At 35.7% G+C, this 14,810-nt stretch overlaps 1 protein-coding gene across 5 annotated transcripts in view; it reads left to right on the forward strand.

Annotated features, from left to right (window-relative positions):
* Positions 1 to 14,810, forward strand: part of arhgap24 (Rho GTPase activating protein 24) — a 123,529-nt gene that overhangs the window by 94,963 nt on the left and 13,756 nt on the right. For 4 of the 5 annotated variants that reach the window (XM_058758727.1, XM_058758728.1, XM_058758730.1 and 1 more), the window contains one exon: positions 10,989 to 11,111. In XM_058758727.1, coding sequence (XP_058614710.1) covers positions 10,989 to 11,111 — 123 coding nt within the window. Of the gene's footprint in view, positions 1 to 3,951; positions 4,847 to 10,988; positions 11,112 to 14,810 lie in introns of those variants that run through there. The other variant, XM_058758731.1, reaches the window with a different exon arrangement.

Consider the following 14,810-nt stretch of genomic DNA (forward strand, 5'->3'; position numbering starts at 1 on the left):
CTCCTTAAGACTGATTTACGAAGGTCACGATCTGCAACTGCAGTAGCTGAGATCTAGTGACGTAATGCTGAATAATCTATTGTGATATGATATCGGTATGGCAGCTACAAGAATTGATTCAGTGTGTCGCTGGACTCAGAGTGCAGCTTTCCATGCAACAGCATCAATCATTCATGCCACATTAGTGCTAGGAGACAGAGTTTGTCCCTTAGAGCTCGTAAGCACTGCTATAGGACTGAGACTTGGAAAGAAAGAGCAGAGAAGGTGAAATATGTTTTGTTTGCTGGAGTCATGGAACTGCGGCTTGCTAGTTCAATAGAACATACTAGGAAATTACTGTAAACAATCCACCTCATTCCTTTGCCATGGCAACAGAGTTGATTCCCTGACAACAGACAACAGTATCAGGCAACCCCCTGCAGAACTGTATTAAAGTCTGTACACATCCTAACATTACTGCTTGAATCAGGAAGGACCAGTCACTATTGGGCTCGTATGCAAATTTTAGCCAGTCATATACTGTATATTAGTGCTCAAAAATCAATGTTTTGGGGTTTTCATGCTTGAAATTGTAAAAGTCATTTTAACCCAACTAACTAAGAGTTAAAAGTTGTTATTTACACATTTATGAGGTTAATCACATTGTGTCTCATTGACTAATAATTGCGTGAATTATTTAGTATTTGTGTCTCAATTTTTCACATGTAGCTGTGCATACGTGTATCTTTGCTGTTATACAAAGAAATCTCGCAGGTGATGAAATATATTCAAAATGAAATATATGTCTAAAATTCACCCAGAGTATATGATTTTCTTTTTGTTTTGTTTTTGTGTATATGTGTGGCTTCTGTTGTTCATACGTTTTTTGTTTTGTTTTTTTTTGCAAATTACGAGAATCAATATTCGTGAAAAAGTTTGTGCGCAGATTTCATGCACCAATTTGTCGCACACTTGAAACCCAATGACTGGACAAGAGATGCAAAAACTAAAGTAGCTGTGGCTGTGTAAAGCTCATGAATATTTAATAAGGTAAGCATTGAAGCTGATTATGATTGGCTGTCTGTTAATTACTCACTGTTGGAATCCGGCAGAATAGTATCGACAGAGATAAGTATTAATGTCAATTTTAAGCTAGTTAGTGTTAGTTTTTAGTCTTTGTTTACCCTTTTCTGTTAATCTTTCAAAATTTCTGTCATGTTGAAAAAAATAAAGATTAAATTATTTAAATTATTAATTAAATTAATTTAAATAAAATAAAATAATTCAATTCAATTCAATTCTGTGATTGTGATGCCTGAGCATTAAAAAGTCAGAGGCTTTAAACTGTGTTTTAAAAAGACACTTAAGCGGCCTTTCATGCAGAACACATTTTTGTGTTGAAAAAGTTATTTGAACTTGAGTGGCACATTTTTTCAGAATAGTGTCAAAAGACAGTGCAATAGTCAAACATGCCAATCTAGTGCATGCTTACCTAGAAAATAAAATGGAAAAGTAGAGTAGTGGAATGCAAAAAGGGTTAAGCGTAATGTGAAAAGTTTTGAATGCAGCCTTTTCCTCTACATTGTGGAGGAAATCTTAACCAATATAATGGGTTATATAAGACTCTATTTTTTCATGACAGGGTCATCAGATCAGATCTAACACCATTTCTAAAACAGGAAGCAATAAATCACTTTCATGATAATCAAAGTTATTGTCCCTTTAGAAGCCATAATTGGGACACATTGATTTAGAACTTTGCAGCATTACACTAGCTAGCCCCACCCACAGTCAGATCCCATTGGTCGAAAGTATTTCTTTTATTGCTGTATTAAACATTAAATTGGTTGTAAATGTGTGGACTAGTTAAGATCTCCCTTTCGACTCATGATTATTGATTATTTGCATTCTGGTGGTCACCAAAAAACACGCGCAGCACAGCACGTCTGGCCCGTCCTGGATGTTATGGAGGAGTAAACAGGAAGAAACAGTAGAAATGAGGTCACTGGGTTTGTTGCATTAAAGGAAGGCAAGTCACTTCTTCCTGTTACTCATGTCTGAAAAGGTTATATGGGCACTTTGTTGTCTCTTCTCCGAGGAAAGAGAGAAAAAGAGAGAAGACAATGCACACTGGAAACTCTTTCGGGAGTCAAAGTGTGTTTGCATAACAATCCGTTCACACAGCGCAGCCTGTGAATGCCTCCGGACAGCTGCGTGGAAAAAGCTTCCTAAACTCCACCGACATCTGAATAAAGACCTTCAGTTGATTATGTCAGTGCAGTTGGTGTTAAACCCACAAGCATGCGTGACAGACGTTAGCTCTGAGATTTACTATACTATCAAACCACCATCTTGAAGATCTCATTTAATTTAATGAGATGAATAAGAGTTTGTCTGGGTCAGTGGTTACTAACCGACTTACTGGAGGGACACATGGCACGCACAGACCCGCTGTTCAAGGAGGAAAAATATTGCTAATCAGTTTACTCATGCTGAATGCAAAGATGAGTAAGATCAGAAATACTGGAGCAGTTGTTCAGGACATCCTGAGGAAGGAGGGTGTGCATTTCTAAATCAGGGAAATGGGAAAAATGCAGGGAATGCTGTATAGATGACTGAACAGGGAGTCAGCCAAGACAGATAGCACTTGGGTTTGCGTGTGTGTGTGTGTGTGTCAGGAGGTCAAGATGACTAGACTAGAGAGTTTTTTTTTATGATTTGCATCCTGAAAAGAAATATATGCTCCATTTAACAAATTTCTAGCATGTAATAAGTTAATCTTTTACCCTAATACAAATTTACTTTGGTAAGTATAGTTACCTTTTTTATTTATGGGAGGGCTAATAAGCTTTTATTATTCCCTCATCATTTTATTGTATGGATAAACATTAACCCACCAATAATAGTAAAATCATATGACCATAAAATGAATGATTGTGTATAAATGAATGTGTTAAGGTCTTGGCTAAAATAAAATAAAAAATAAAAATAAATAAATAAATAAAATATTAAATAAATAAAATACAATAAAATAAAATAAAATGAATTCCACCATTATTTTTCACATAAAAGTAATTCTAAATAATAATGGTAAATAAAATAAAAACTGAATCTGAAAAGCACTAAGATAAAATTAAATAAAATATCATGAAATGGAAATAAAATTAAAAAAATGAAATGAAATGACAAAATGAAACAAACCAAACCAAAATTGAATAATAAAATCAAACTGAAATGCAACTTGACATCACAAATAGTCAAAAATTAAATAGCAAATTTAAATTAAAATGCAAAAATAAAGTAAAATGGCATTAAATTACAAAATGACAGATGAAATCAAATTAAATTTTAAAATAAAACAAACGCAAACTGATATTATAAATAGTAAAAATAAAGAAATAAAATGACAAAATGAAATAAAATAAAATAAAATAAATAATAAATTAAAATAAAACAACAACATAAAATAAAATAAAATGTTTGTGTGTGTGTGTGTGTGTCAGGAGGTCAAGATGACTAGACTAGAGAGTTTTTATGATTTGCATCCTGAAAAGAAATATATGCTCCATTTAACAAATTTCTAGCATGTAATAAGTTAATCTTTTACCCTAATACAAATTTACTTTGGTAAGTATAGTTACCTTTTTATTTATGGGAGGGCTAATAAGCTTTTATTATTCCCTCATCATTTTATTGTATGGATAAACATTAACCCACCAATAATAGTAAAATCATATGACCATAAAATGAATGATTGTGTATAAATGAATGTGTTAAGGTCTTGGCTAAAATAAAATAAAATAAAATAAAATAAATAAAATAAAATATTAAATAAAATAAAAATACAATAAAATAAAATAAAATGAATTCCACCATTATTTTTCACATAAAAGTAATTCTAAATAATAATGGTAAATAAAATAAAAACTGAATCTGAAAAGCACTAAGATAAAATTAAAATAAAATATCATGAAATGGAAATAAAATTAAAAAAATGAAATGAAATGACAAAATGAAACAAACCAAACCAAAATTGAATAATAAAATCAAACTGAAATGCAACTTGACATCACAAATAGTCAAAAAATTAAATAGCAAATTTAAATTAAAATGCAAAAATAAAGTAAAATGGCATTAAATTACAAAATGACAGATGAAATCAAATTAAATTTTAAAATAAAACAAACGCAAACTGATATTATAAATAGTAAAAATAAAGAAATAAAATGACAAAATGAAATAAAATAAAATAAATAATAAATTAAAATAAAACAACAACATAAAATAAAATAAAATGTTTGTGTGTGTGTGTGTGTGTATGTAATGTTATCACACTGGGAATTATCACACTTGTATTAAACAGCATATTATAAGCATATATAAACACTAAAATATTAAATACATAACTCAACTCAAATGCTTGCTATGCTATATTTGTACATGTAATTAAAAAAAATAAAAATACAAATCTTTAGCCCAGTCTTTCTTAAGAAGAACACAAAGTTGAGAAGAATACAAGTTAGATTGCTGTTGTTGTATAATTAAAAATACAACGTTTTTAAAAGGTGAGCCTTTATACACAAAGATATGAAATAAATGCAATAAAGTAAATGAACAACAGCGTCCTCCATTCACTCATCGGTGTGTATGACGTCACGCAGCTGCACGCCAAACAAACAGCGTAGTGGCACCGAGCGCGTGAGGGGAGGGACTGACAGCGCTCTGCTAATCCTATTGTGTCTCGCGCAGCCGGTGCGCGAGGTGCTGCTGTGCGGAGCGGTGGGGAACATTAGTAGGATTTATTTCTGCAGTAGGCTACTCTGAATCCATACGCATGTAACAGCCACCCGCAACTGGACGCAAAAGGGTTAGTATGCATACTGAGGCGTTATTCTATAGTGTTGTCGTGTGTGGTGGTTTCATTTTGAAGCGCGCAAAATCTGAGACAGTACGTTAACTGTTGCGTGTGAGATTTTACAGAGAGTGTAAACAAGACTGGACTGAAATCGCAGATGTGGACGTTTGAATGTTAAGAGTTTGTTCCTGCGTTTAAATAAATAGACGTACCGCAAGGGTCTCGCGACGCGTTTTAAAAGTTGAACTATTTTTAACCCTCTACCTCATCCTGCATGCATTACGAAAGTAATGTTAAATAAATTATTATTATTATTATAGAATTGATCTCATCACTGTAAAATGTGTGAATCACTTCATTATTTATGGGGAAATTGGTATTGGCACAGTTTTGTTTCTTTAAAAATGTCTTTTTTTTTGTTATTAGTTTTATATTTAAGTTTTTATGTTGCATTTATGTTATTTAGTCCATGTTTGCTGCATTAATGTAGTGTCATGTGGTGAAGGTGTTTATGTGGGTAACACTGCTCTATATAGTAGGCTGTTTAAAGTGTTATTGACTGTTGCTGGTGAACTTGAAGTCATCAAGTGGCATTGTGCCACATGTGTGATTATCAACTCAAATTTGAATTGCTCAAATATGTAATGTATATTAACATTATATAATGTAATGGCATGTACTGTACAGTTAGGAACTGTGAAATACAGAGTGATCAAATTAACTACATGATAAAAAGGTGGATGTTTAATCATGAATACTCATTGCATCCATTGTGCAATAGAGGGTTAACTTGCAATGCTCACATCTGTCTGATGCATATGCTATAGACGAACCCTTAAAAATGATCACAGATACATTTCAAGAATGCACCCTGGGTCTTTACATTATAAGGACCCTGTTCTATGTGAGTAGATTTATTATGTCAGTGGGGCGTTATCTTGACAGATGTTGAAAATGAAGCATTTTTGTTTCTCTTTCAGGGATGTTTTAGGGTTTGTGCATGTGATAGATGTTCCATGTGTGAGAATTCCATAGGAGCAGCACACACTGATAAACACACTTAGCGCGAGAGGAATGTGTGTGTCTGTGGCTCATTCTCATGTTGTTTTATTACACACACACACACTTCTTGCTAGGGCTATACATTACACTAGGTAAACATTCTCTCCAGTAGTTAAACATACTGTCAGAGGGCTTTCTATATAGAAATATACTGCTTTATGTGGCATATGTTTACTTAGTGTTATGTCTGTATATGAATTCCTAGTTAAAGGAATAGTTCACCCAAAAATAATGATTTGCTGAAAATGTACTCGCCTTCAGGTCATCCAAGATATAGATGAATTTGTTTCATCTGACTATATTTGGAGAAATGTGTGGTTACATCACTTGCAGTGAATGGGTGCCGTCAGAATGAGAGTCCAAACAGCTGATAAAACATCACAATAATCCACATAACTCCAATCCATCAGATATCATCTTGTGAAGCATAAAGCTGTGTGTTTGTAAGAAACAATTCCATCAAGATGATTTTAACTTCAGACCATTACTAACATTACTAAAAAATGAGTAAATCATTACATAATATTGCTTTCTCCATTGAAAAAGTCGTCTTGTCTGAATCAGGAGAGACATATGCACAGATCAAGCACCGTTTACAAGAGAAAATAATCCAAAACAGTTATGTGTCAGTGGATTTTGACATGAGAGGACAACAGGGTATGGACCTTTTCACTGTAGGAAGCTTTATTGTGGATTCGTATCTCGGCCAGAAACAATGATTTAAAGTTATAATGCCTTAATGATGGATTTCTTTCTTACAAACAAGCTTTACACCTCAGAATACATTAATTGATGAACTGGAGTCGTGTGGATTACTTGTAGATTATTGTGATGTTTTTATCAGCGGTTTGGACTCTCATTCTGACGGCACCCATTCACTGCAGAGGATCCATTGGTTTTGTAATGCTAAATTTCTCCAAATCTGTTCCGATGAGGAAACAAACTCATCTACATCTTGAATGGTCTGAGGGTGTGTGCATTTTCAGCAAATGTTCATTTTTGGATTAACTTTCATGGCGCCAATAAACATATAGGTCATGCATGCATATTAGTTGGTGCAAGATTATATAGGGCAAAATGAACTTACTCAAAAAGATGTGATTTGCAAGTATAACGCATTTCTATAATTCATTTCTCATCTACATAAGTGCTTTTTAGTGTGTAAGCAGTGCGTCTGGAAAAACACACGCACCAAAACGCACGCATGATGCAATATTTGGCAGCGTAATGTAATGATGTTATTCTAAATGTAATTAGCTCACCCATTTGCATATTAGCCTTATGTATTGAAGATCGCTGGAGTAGATCTGTCAGCGGTGACATCGTGCTTGGCACATTATGGTTTGCTAACTGGCTCAGCCCTGTCCTGGTCATGAAGATGGGTGATTGTTGAACGCTCAGTGGGCACAAAGGCCTCTCGTTAGCCTCCTGAGTGTGTGAACTGGCACCGGGATCAATGGCAGAAGGCTTGTGAAAGGCCTGTTCATAATGAACCCTTGAGTGCTCGTCACTCTCCCGCTGCGAGGTAGAGAGAAGCCAAAAGATGGATGGTGAGCTCAGAACTTTAAAGCTTCTGTTTACAATTGGGAAAAGGTTGCTGGTCCTAGAATAGCATAAATGGGTCACCTCTATCTATATTCATGGGAAAAGTCTAGCTTAAAGAGCCACATTAACGTTAATGTACAGCCAGGTGATGGAGGGGAGGGGAGAGCGTGTGGGTCATGGATCGTTAAGTTCATTTAGAGAGGAAGGTAATCTATTAGAGTATCTGTGGGTAGTAAGAGCGGGGTCAGGGGTCTCTGGAGTGAACTAGAGTGCTGGTTAGTGCTATTTTATTAGGTAAAATGATTGAAAAGAGAACCGTGGGGCAGTAGAAGCAATGTGGACGTTGTTTGAGGTGAAATGTGGGATAGTTAGACTAGTAGTATTTGTTTTCATGCCATTGTTTGCTACTTTGGTTCAATGTAATGCGCTATTCTAGATTAGAGTCTTATTTTGTGAATGGCATCCTGCCCTATGAACCAAACTAAAGGCTTTTGTTGCAGAACTGCTCATTTTGAGGTCTGTGGTGGTGAAACCTGTGCTATTTTTTTCACTTGTTTACCATTTCAATCCATTTTAAACCATACTGTGAAAGTGAGTGGGGATGGATGCTGCTGAACTCCAAAAAGGACATTACTGTTACAAAAAGTACATTACTGTACGTCATTATTTATTCTTTTTTTTTTTTTTTTTTTTATAAATGCATGATTTTTAGTAAGCATTGTATCTACCATTAAGTAAGTAATTAATTAAATATCTACCATTTTCCTTTAGCCAAAAGTCATTTTTATTTTCAGATTTATATTACCGTTCAAAAGTTAGGGGTAAGTACGATTTTTCTTTAAGAAATGAATATTTTATTAAGCTAAGATGCATTAAATTGATCAAAAGGCATTTGTAATGTTGTAATAAATTCTGTTCTTTTGAACTTTCTATTCATCAAAGATCCAGTAAGACCAAAATATTAAGCAGCACAGTTGTTTTCAATTTTCTTGAGCAGCAAATCAGCATATTAGAATGATTTGTGAAGATCATGTGACACTGAAGACTGGAGTAATGATGCTGAAATTTCAGCTTTGCATCACAGAAATAAATTATATTTTAAAATATATTCAAATAGAAAAGAGTTATTTTAAAATGTAATAATATTTCACATTATTACATTTTTTTTACTGTATTTTAAGCATAAAAGACTCCTTGCAAAAAACATAAAAAAATTATTTTTGAAAAAAAATAAATAAATATATATATATATATATACATACATACATACATACATACATACATACAGTATTGATATTTTAACCTGTAATGCCGATTGGAGCTAAAATTAACTTTAAGGTTTAAAATCATGCTCTCAACAATTGAATTTTAGAAATGGATTTATTTTTTTAAAAATCTGAATGTTTTAATGAAGCGCATGATTTTATGTGAAGTGGCTCCCTGTGGCTGTCAGTGTCTGTTCTTTCATTTCTAGCAGCCGTGCATCGCAGTTTAGAGGACTGCGCTGGCTAGCACTGATCCGTTCTTTCTCTCTCTCTCTCTCTGAAACAGGTGCTGTGTTAATTGGTAAACAGTCATTGTTTACTGCTAGATAGGCTCATTTATGATTCATTTAGCTTCCTCTTGGTCATCAGACAGTCTGTTCAGGCCTCTTGTGTGAGTGTGCATGTGTTGTTATATGTGCTGAAGTGGTAGGAAGATGAGGCCGCAGCAGATGGTCTGTAAACTGTGCTCGAGCCAGACCCCTGTCGAGTCTGCCCTTTGTTGCACGCATGCATTCCTACGTGAGCGGGCCAGTGCATATGCCATGACACTTTAGTCTTGGCTTAGGTTGCCGTTATCTTACCCTCCATTCAACTCCAGCCTCAGGCGGTGGGCTGCAGCTCAGCATTCCAGCTTTTATCTCCTTCATTTCCATTTGTAAAACAGGTGTGGATGCCGAAACACTAGCGCAAGTTTCTGAAATGTAAATGAGATGGGTTGTGTTGACTTTTCAGATATTCTTTGAATGGTTTTATTTGTTGTTTTAGTTAAAGAAAATGCATCTTAATAGGTTATATAAACAGCTGTATCATATCAAAGGCCATTTATGTGTGGAATAACTCTTAAAGGTACAGTAACAAAAGGTCTATTTAATTCTACAGACGGTTTGAGATGGCAATACATCAATTTTGGTGCATGAAACCTTACAAAAAGTACAAAATATGGGCTGTATGAGTTTGCTTAAATGGTTTTTTCTCCAATATTCCATTGCCATGTCTAATTCGCCTCCGTATGCAAACTTTCAATCCTAGAACATGTAATACAGAGCAGAGTTTGTCAATTTAACACCTTGTTTGGCAACCCAAATGAAGGCAAACAGTCGTTTTTTATAACTGAAGCAAATGCAAATCTAACAAGCAAGTAAGCTGAACCTCCAAGTCTCCAAATCTGACAAAAAAAGGTTGTGCATGAAAGCTATTTCCGAATGATCAATTGCTCCGTTTCGAGGGGTGCCGTTGAGAAATCAATGGAATCACCACTGCCGCTGTTGTTCCTTCAACGATTTCCATCTGCTTTGCTTCTTGACAGTCCATAAATACATTTTTAATGGGTGACAAACTGATCTCGTTGCAGACAAAAATCGATGATCAAGACAGCGAGAGTCCCCAGAGAACTATACAAATGAAAACAATGAATAATTTAGTCTTTCACACTAATCATATTTCCATTAACTCTTAAAACTCTTCCTCAGTGTAGGCACTGGACATGTCAGACATGCTTTTAAAGACTGGTAATCATCTCTCTCCTTATGGATGAGGGGCAAGATGTATCCGGTATTGATCTGCATTTTTTTCTGTGTATGTGTATGTCCTATTTATTTGCTTAAACCATTTGAATCAACACTGTTGAAATAAATATTTCAATTAAAATGCAAGGAGGTTTTACAATCTGATGATAGCTTAAGTTCCCTGAATTATATTTTATTCTCAAAACCTGTCAAAAAAAAAAAACATTAACTACCATTAAAGTGTTCATTTTAATTTCATGAGCCAGCTCAAATGGCCCATGCATGCTGTTCTCACGAACAAGACAGGCACTTAATTCCTCAGCAGACTAAACATGTGACGTCTCAGGCCCAGCACCCTTCACAGATGTCAACACACCTGTGCATTTGTAAATAATGGCTTCGAGTCGAGGGTTAATGACAGAGCACAGAAGTGTCATTGAGGTTTAGTACACAAAGGCATGTTCTGCCACTCATCTTTAATGACCGAGACCTAATTGGTTGTTGACAAGTGGTTTGTTGAAGTGTCTAGGAGTGAGCAAATAACTCCAATAGTCATTGCTGTTGTAAAGGAAAGTTTCGCAGACTAAAAGAAGTAAAGAATGCTTAAGCTATTTTCATTTAGCTGGCCCTCACAATTGAAACCATGTATGTGAATGATGATTTTTGAAATGATATTTTGATATTCATGTTAAATGTTACTGTGTTTTTACATGGAAGAAAATGTTAACATTTCAACCCAACAAACTTCTGACCTTTATTTCAATTTTCTCTCTGTAGGGGGCGACAGGGAGCGAATGACATCCAACCATGAGACATATCTACTTATGGCCAGCACACAGAATGACATGGAGGATTGGGTGAAGAGCATCCGCAGGGTCATATGGGCTCCGTTTGGAGGAGGTGAGCTTCTGCAAGCAGTTTGTCAGAATAAGTCATTGTTGGTTAATGGATATAAACAGGCTGGTAACAGTTTAACTTTGCTTTACTTACACAGCCTCAACTCTGCTATATATTATACTACTGCATAAGTATTGCACACTGACTAGTTAAAGGAGCCAAATGTGACCCTGGACCACAAAACCAGTCTTAAGTCGCGGGGGTATATTTGTAGCAATAGCCAAAAATACATTGTATGGGTCAAAATGATTGATTTTTCTTTTATGCCAAAAATCATTAGGATATTAAGTAAAGATCATGTTCCATAAAGATATTTTGCAAATTTCCTACTGTAAAGATATCAAAACTTAATTTTTGTTTAGTAATATGCATTGCTAAGAACTTAATTTGGACAACTTTAAAGGTGATTTTCTCAATATTTTGATTTTTTGCACCCTCAGATTCCAGATTTTCAAATAGTTGTATCTCGGCCAAATATGGTCCTATCCTAACAAACATACATCAATGGAAAGCTTATTTATTCAGCTTTCAGATGATGTATCTCAATTTTGAAAAATGTACCTTTATGACTGGTTTTGTGGTCCAGGGTCACAAATAATATTTCAAGCTCTGCTTGCAACATTAACAGCTCTATATTATCCAGCAGTGATTCCCATTACATCTTTAAAATATTAGGGCAGATATAAGATTAAAGGGATAGTTCACCCTAAAAAAATGATCAAAATGATCACAAGAACTGTGAGCAAAAATCCCAGAACCACGCGGGGGGACCTAGTGAATGACCTGCAGAGAGCTGGGACCAAAGTAACAAAGGCTACCATCAGTAACACACTGCGCCGCCAGGGACTCAAATCCTGCAGTGCCAGACGTGTCCCCCTGCTTAAGCCAGTACATGTCCGGGCCCGTCTGAAGTTTGCTAGAGAGCATTTGGATGATCCAGAAGAGGATTGGGAGAATGTCATATGGTCAGATGAAACCAAAATAGAACTTTTTGGTAAAAACTCAACTTGTCGTGTTTGGAGGAGAAAGAATGCTGAGTTGCATCCAAAGAACACCATACCTACTGTGAAGCATGGGGGTGGAAACATCATGCTTTGGGGCTGTTTTTCTGCAAAGGGACCAGGACGACTGATCCGTGTAAACGAAAGAATGAATGGGGCCATGTATCGTGAGATTTTGAGTGAAAACCTCCTTCCATCAGCAAGGGCACCGAAGATGAAACGTGGCTGGGTCTTTCAGCATGACAATGACCCCAAACACACCGCCCGGGCAACGAAGGAGTGGCTTCGTAAGAAGCATTTCAAGGTCCTGGAGTGGCCTAGCCAGTCTCCAGATCTCAACCCCATCGAAAATCTTTGGAGTCCGACAGCCCCAAAACATTACTGCTCTAGAGGAGATCTGCATGGAGGAATGGGCCAAAATACCAGCAACCGTGTGTGAAAACCTTGTGAAGACTTACAGAAAACGTTTGACCTCTGTCAGTGCCAACAAAGGGTATATAACAAAGTATTGAGATGAAATTTTGTTATTGACCAAATACTTATTTTCCACCATAATTTGCAAATAAATTCTTTAAAAAATCCTACAATGTGATTTTCTGGATTTTTCTTTCTCATTTTGTCTCTCATAGTTGAGGTATACCTATGATGAAAATTACAGGCCTCTCTCATCTTTTTAAGTGGGAGAACTTGCACAATTGGTGGCTGACTAAATACTTTTTTGCCCCACTGTGTGTATATATATATATATATATATATATATATATGTATGTGTATATTTATTTTTTAATATACACATATACATTTTTAAAATGGTCTAATTCTTTCTTGTCTAAAACGTTTTTGAACATGTTTTAGGGTCCCCTTTCTCAATGAAAAGGGTTTTGAAAGCCAGCATTTAAATTATAATATTTTAGTGATGTTTTAAAGTAGAAACATCATTAGAGACAAACTTATGGAACAGGTTGCATGTATTCATATATTTAAATACTTAATGTACATTTATACAAAAAAGTGCCATTAGGTCTGTGAGATAGTTGTCAGTTTAATTGACTGTCAATGTGTGGGTGTGTTTGGAGGTGTGCTCATATTTTTCAGTTTCACATACAGCACCAACCTCATTAAACTGCCCACTTTCTGGGGTCACTTTAAAGGCCCCGATATACTTCAGACGAAATCAAAGAATGAACTGAAATGACGTAATTTCGAACAAAATCAGGCTAAAACTAAGTTCGTTTTGGCAGTTCGAAACAGCCCACCAAAGCAAACTTTCTGGGGAAGTTTGTTTTGGCTCCTAAAAACCTTTGAGCTACCATTGGTCCATGGCGATTACACAATCAGTGGGTGTGTTCTGGAGCTCCACCTTCTTTGACGCGCAATTTTTTTTTTTCCCGGTTCGTTTCTCATTCAGGCAGGAGAACAACATCTCCAAGTCACTAGCAACATAAATACACTGTGTCGAATAGCTGAGCTGCCACAAATATATCTGCACCTGTACAATCGCTCGCGGGAAGACTTTAAAGATTTAGAGAAAGCATTTAATTGCCAGAAAGAAATTGCAACGAAGCTTGGTGTGGACGACCCGGAGTTATGCAAAACGACGTAGAGAAGCATCAGATGCAAGTTTTTCAAAGCCATGAACAGAATGAAAGGAAAGAGTAAAGATATAAGGTAGCAAGTACCAAATACACGTGTTTCAAATAAATATTACACCATACTGCTGCTGTTGATGTTCTTTCAATAAGAGAATTTAAATGATATACAATAAATGAAATGCCAAAAGTACAATAATAAACCTTTGTTTTTATCAAATCACAACACCACATAAAATATAAAAACGTGTAATAATTTATCAAGTTTAATAAAAGACCTAGATACACCATTATTGCATCGTCGTTGTGTTTAGGGCATACGCGTGAGCGTTTACATTAATCTACACCCTGCCTCCAGCAGCTCGGGGGTGCTGGAATGTTCGAAAACAGTATACCGTCGCTCAGCCTTTTTGAACTTCTTCTAGCCCCCAAACGAAGAACGAAAACAAACTTCGTTTGAAGTATATCAGGGCCTTAAAGGTTTGTTCACCGACCTGCAAGAATGGCTCATCCTTGCATGGCCATCTGAATGATCCCACTCTGTGTGGGCAGAAATCAACCTTTCACAGTAATAAGCACATGTAGTCCGGCCTTAGAGTTGAGGGCACCAAGCCATGTGATACAGACTGACTGCATTAAACTCGGAGAGGCATGTTGTGGAATTTACGACTTGTCCTTCATGATGTTGCATCAACTTTACCTGCTGGGTTTGGCTTTTCTTGAAGTATGTTTTGCTTGTAAACACGTAGTTTAATTACTCAAAAGTTACTTTACACAGTCATTTGTAATACCTAAGGCCAGCGTAATGCTTTTTTGTGTTGCTTGGTTTGTAGTCTCGGTCTTACACTGTCTTAACCTTTAAATATTTCTCTGTGAACTCAATTGGTTAATTGGATTTTGACAAATGGACACTTTGTTACAACCATGTGTGGTATTTCTGTGCACAAAGCCATTCATGTCTCATGTTTACATATGTTTAGCCAAAAGAATTAAGATTCCTCAGGAATGTATCTTTTGTTCACATTTGTAGTTGTGAAAGTGACATTCCCTACCACAGTCAGCTGATTTACCCCACAGGTCAAAGGTCACTGAGTCAAACAGTGTACAATATC

Source organism: Onychostoma macrolepis, chromosome 21 (assembly GCF_012432095.1).
Source record: "Onychostoma macrolepis isolate SWU-2019 chromosome 21, ASM1243209v1, whole genome shotgun sequence".
NCBI lineage: Eukaryota > Metazoa > Chordata > Actinopteri > Cypriniformes > Cyprinidae > Onychostoma > Onychostoma macrolepis.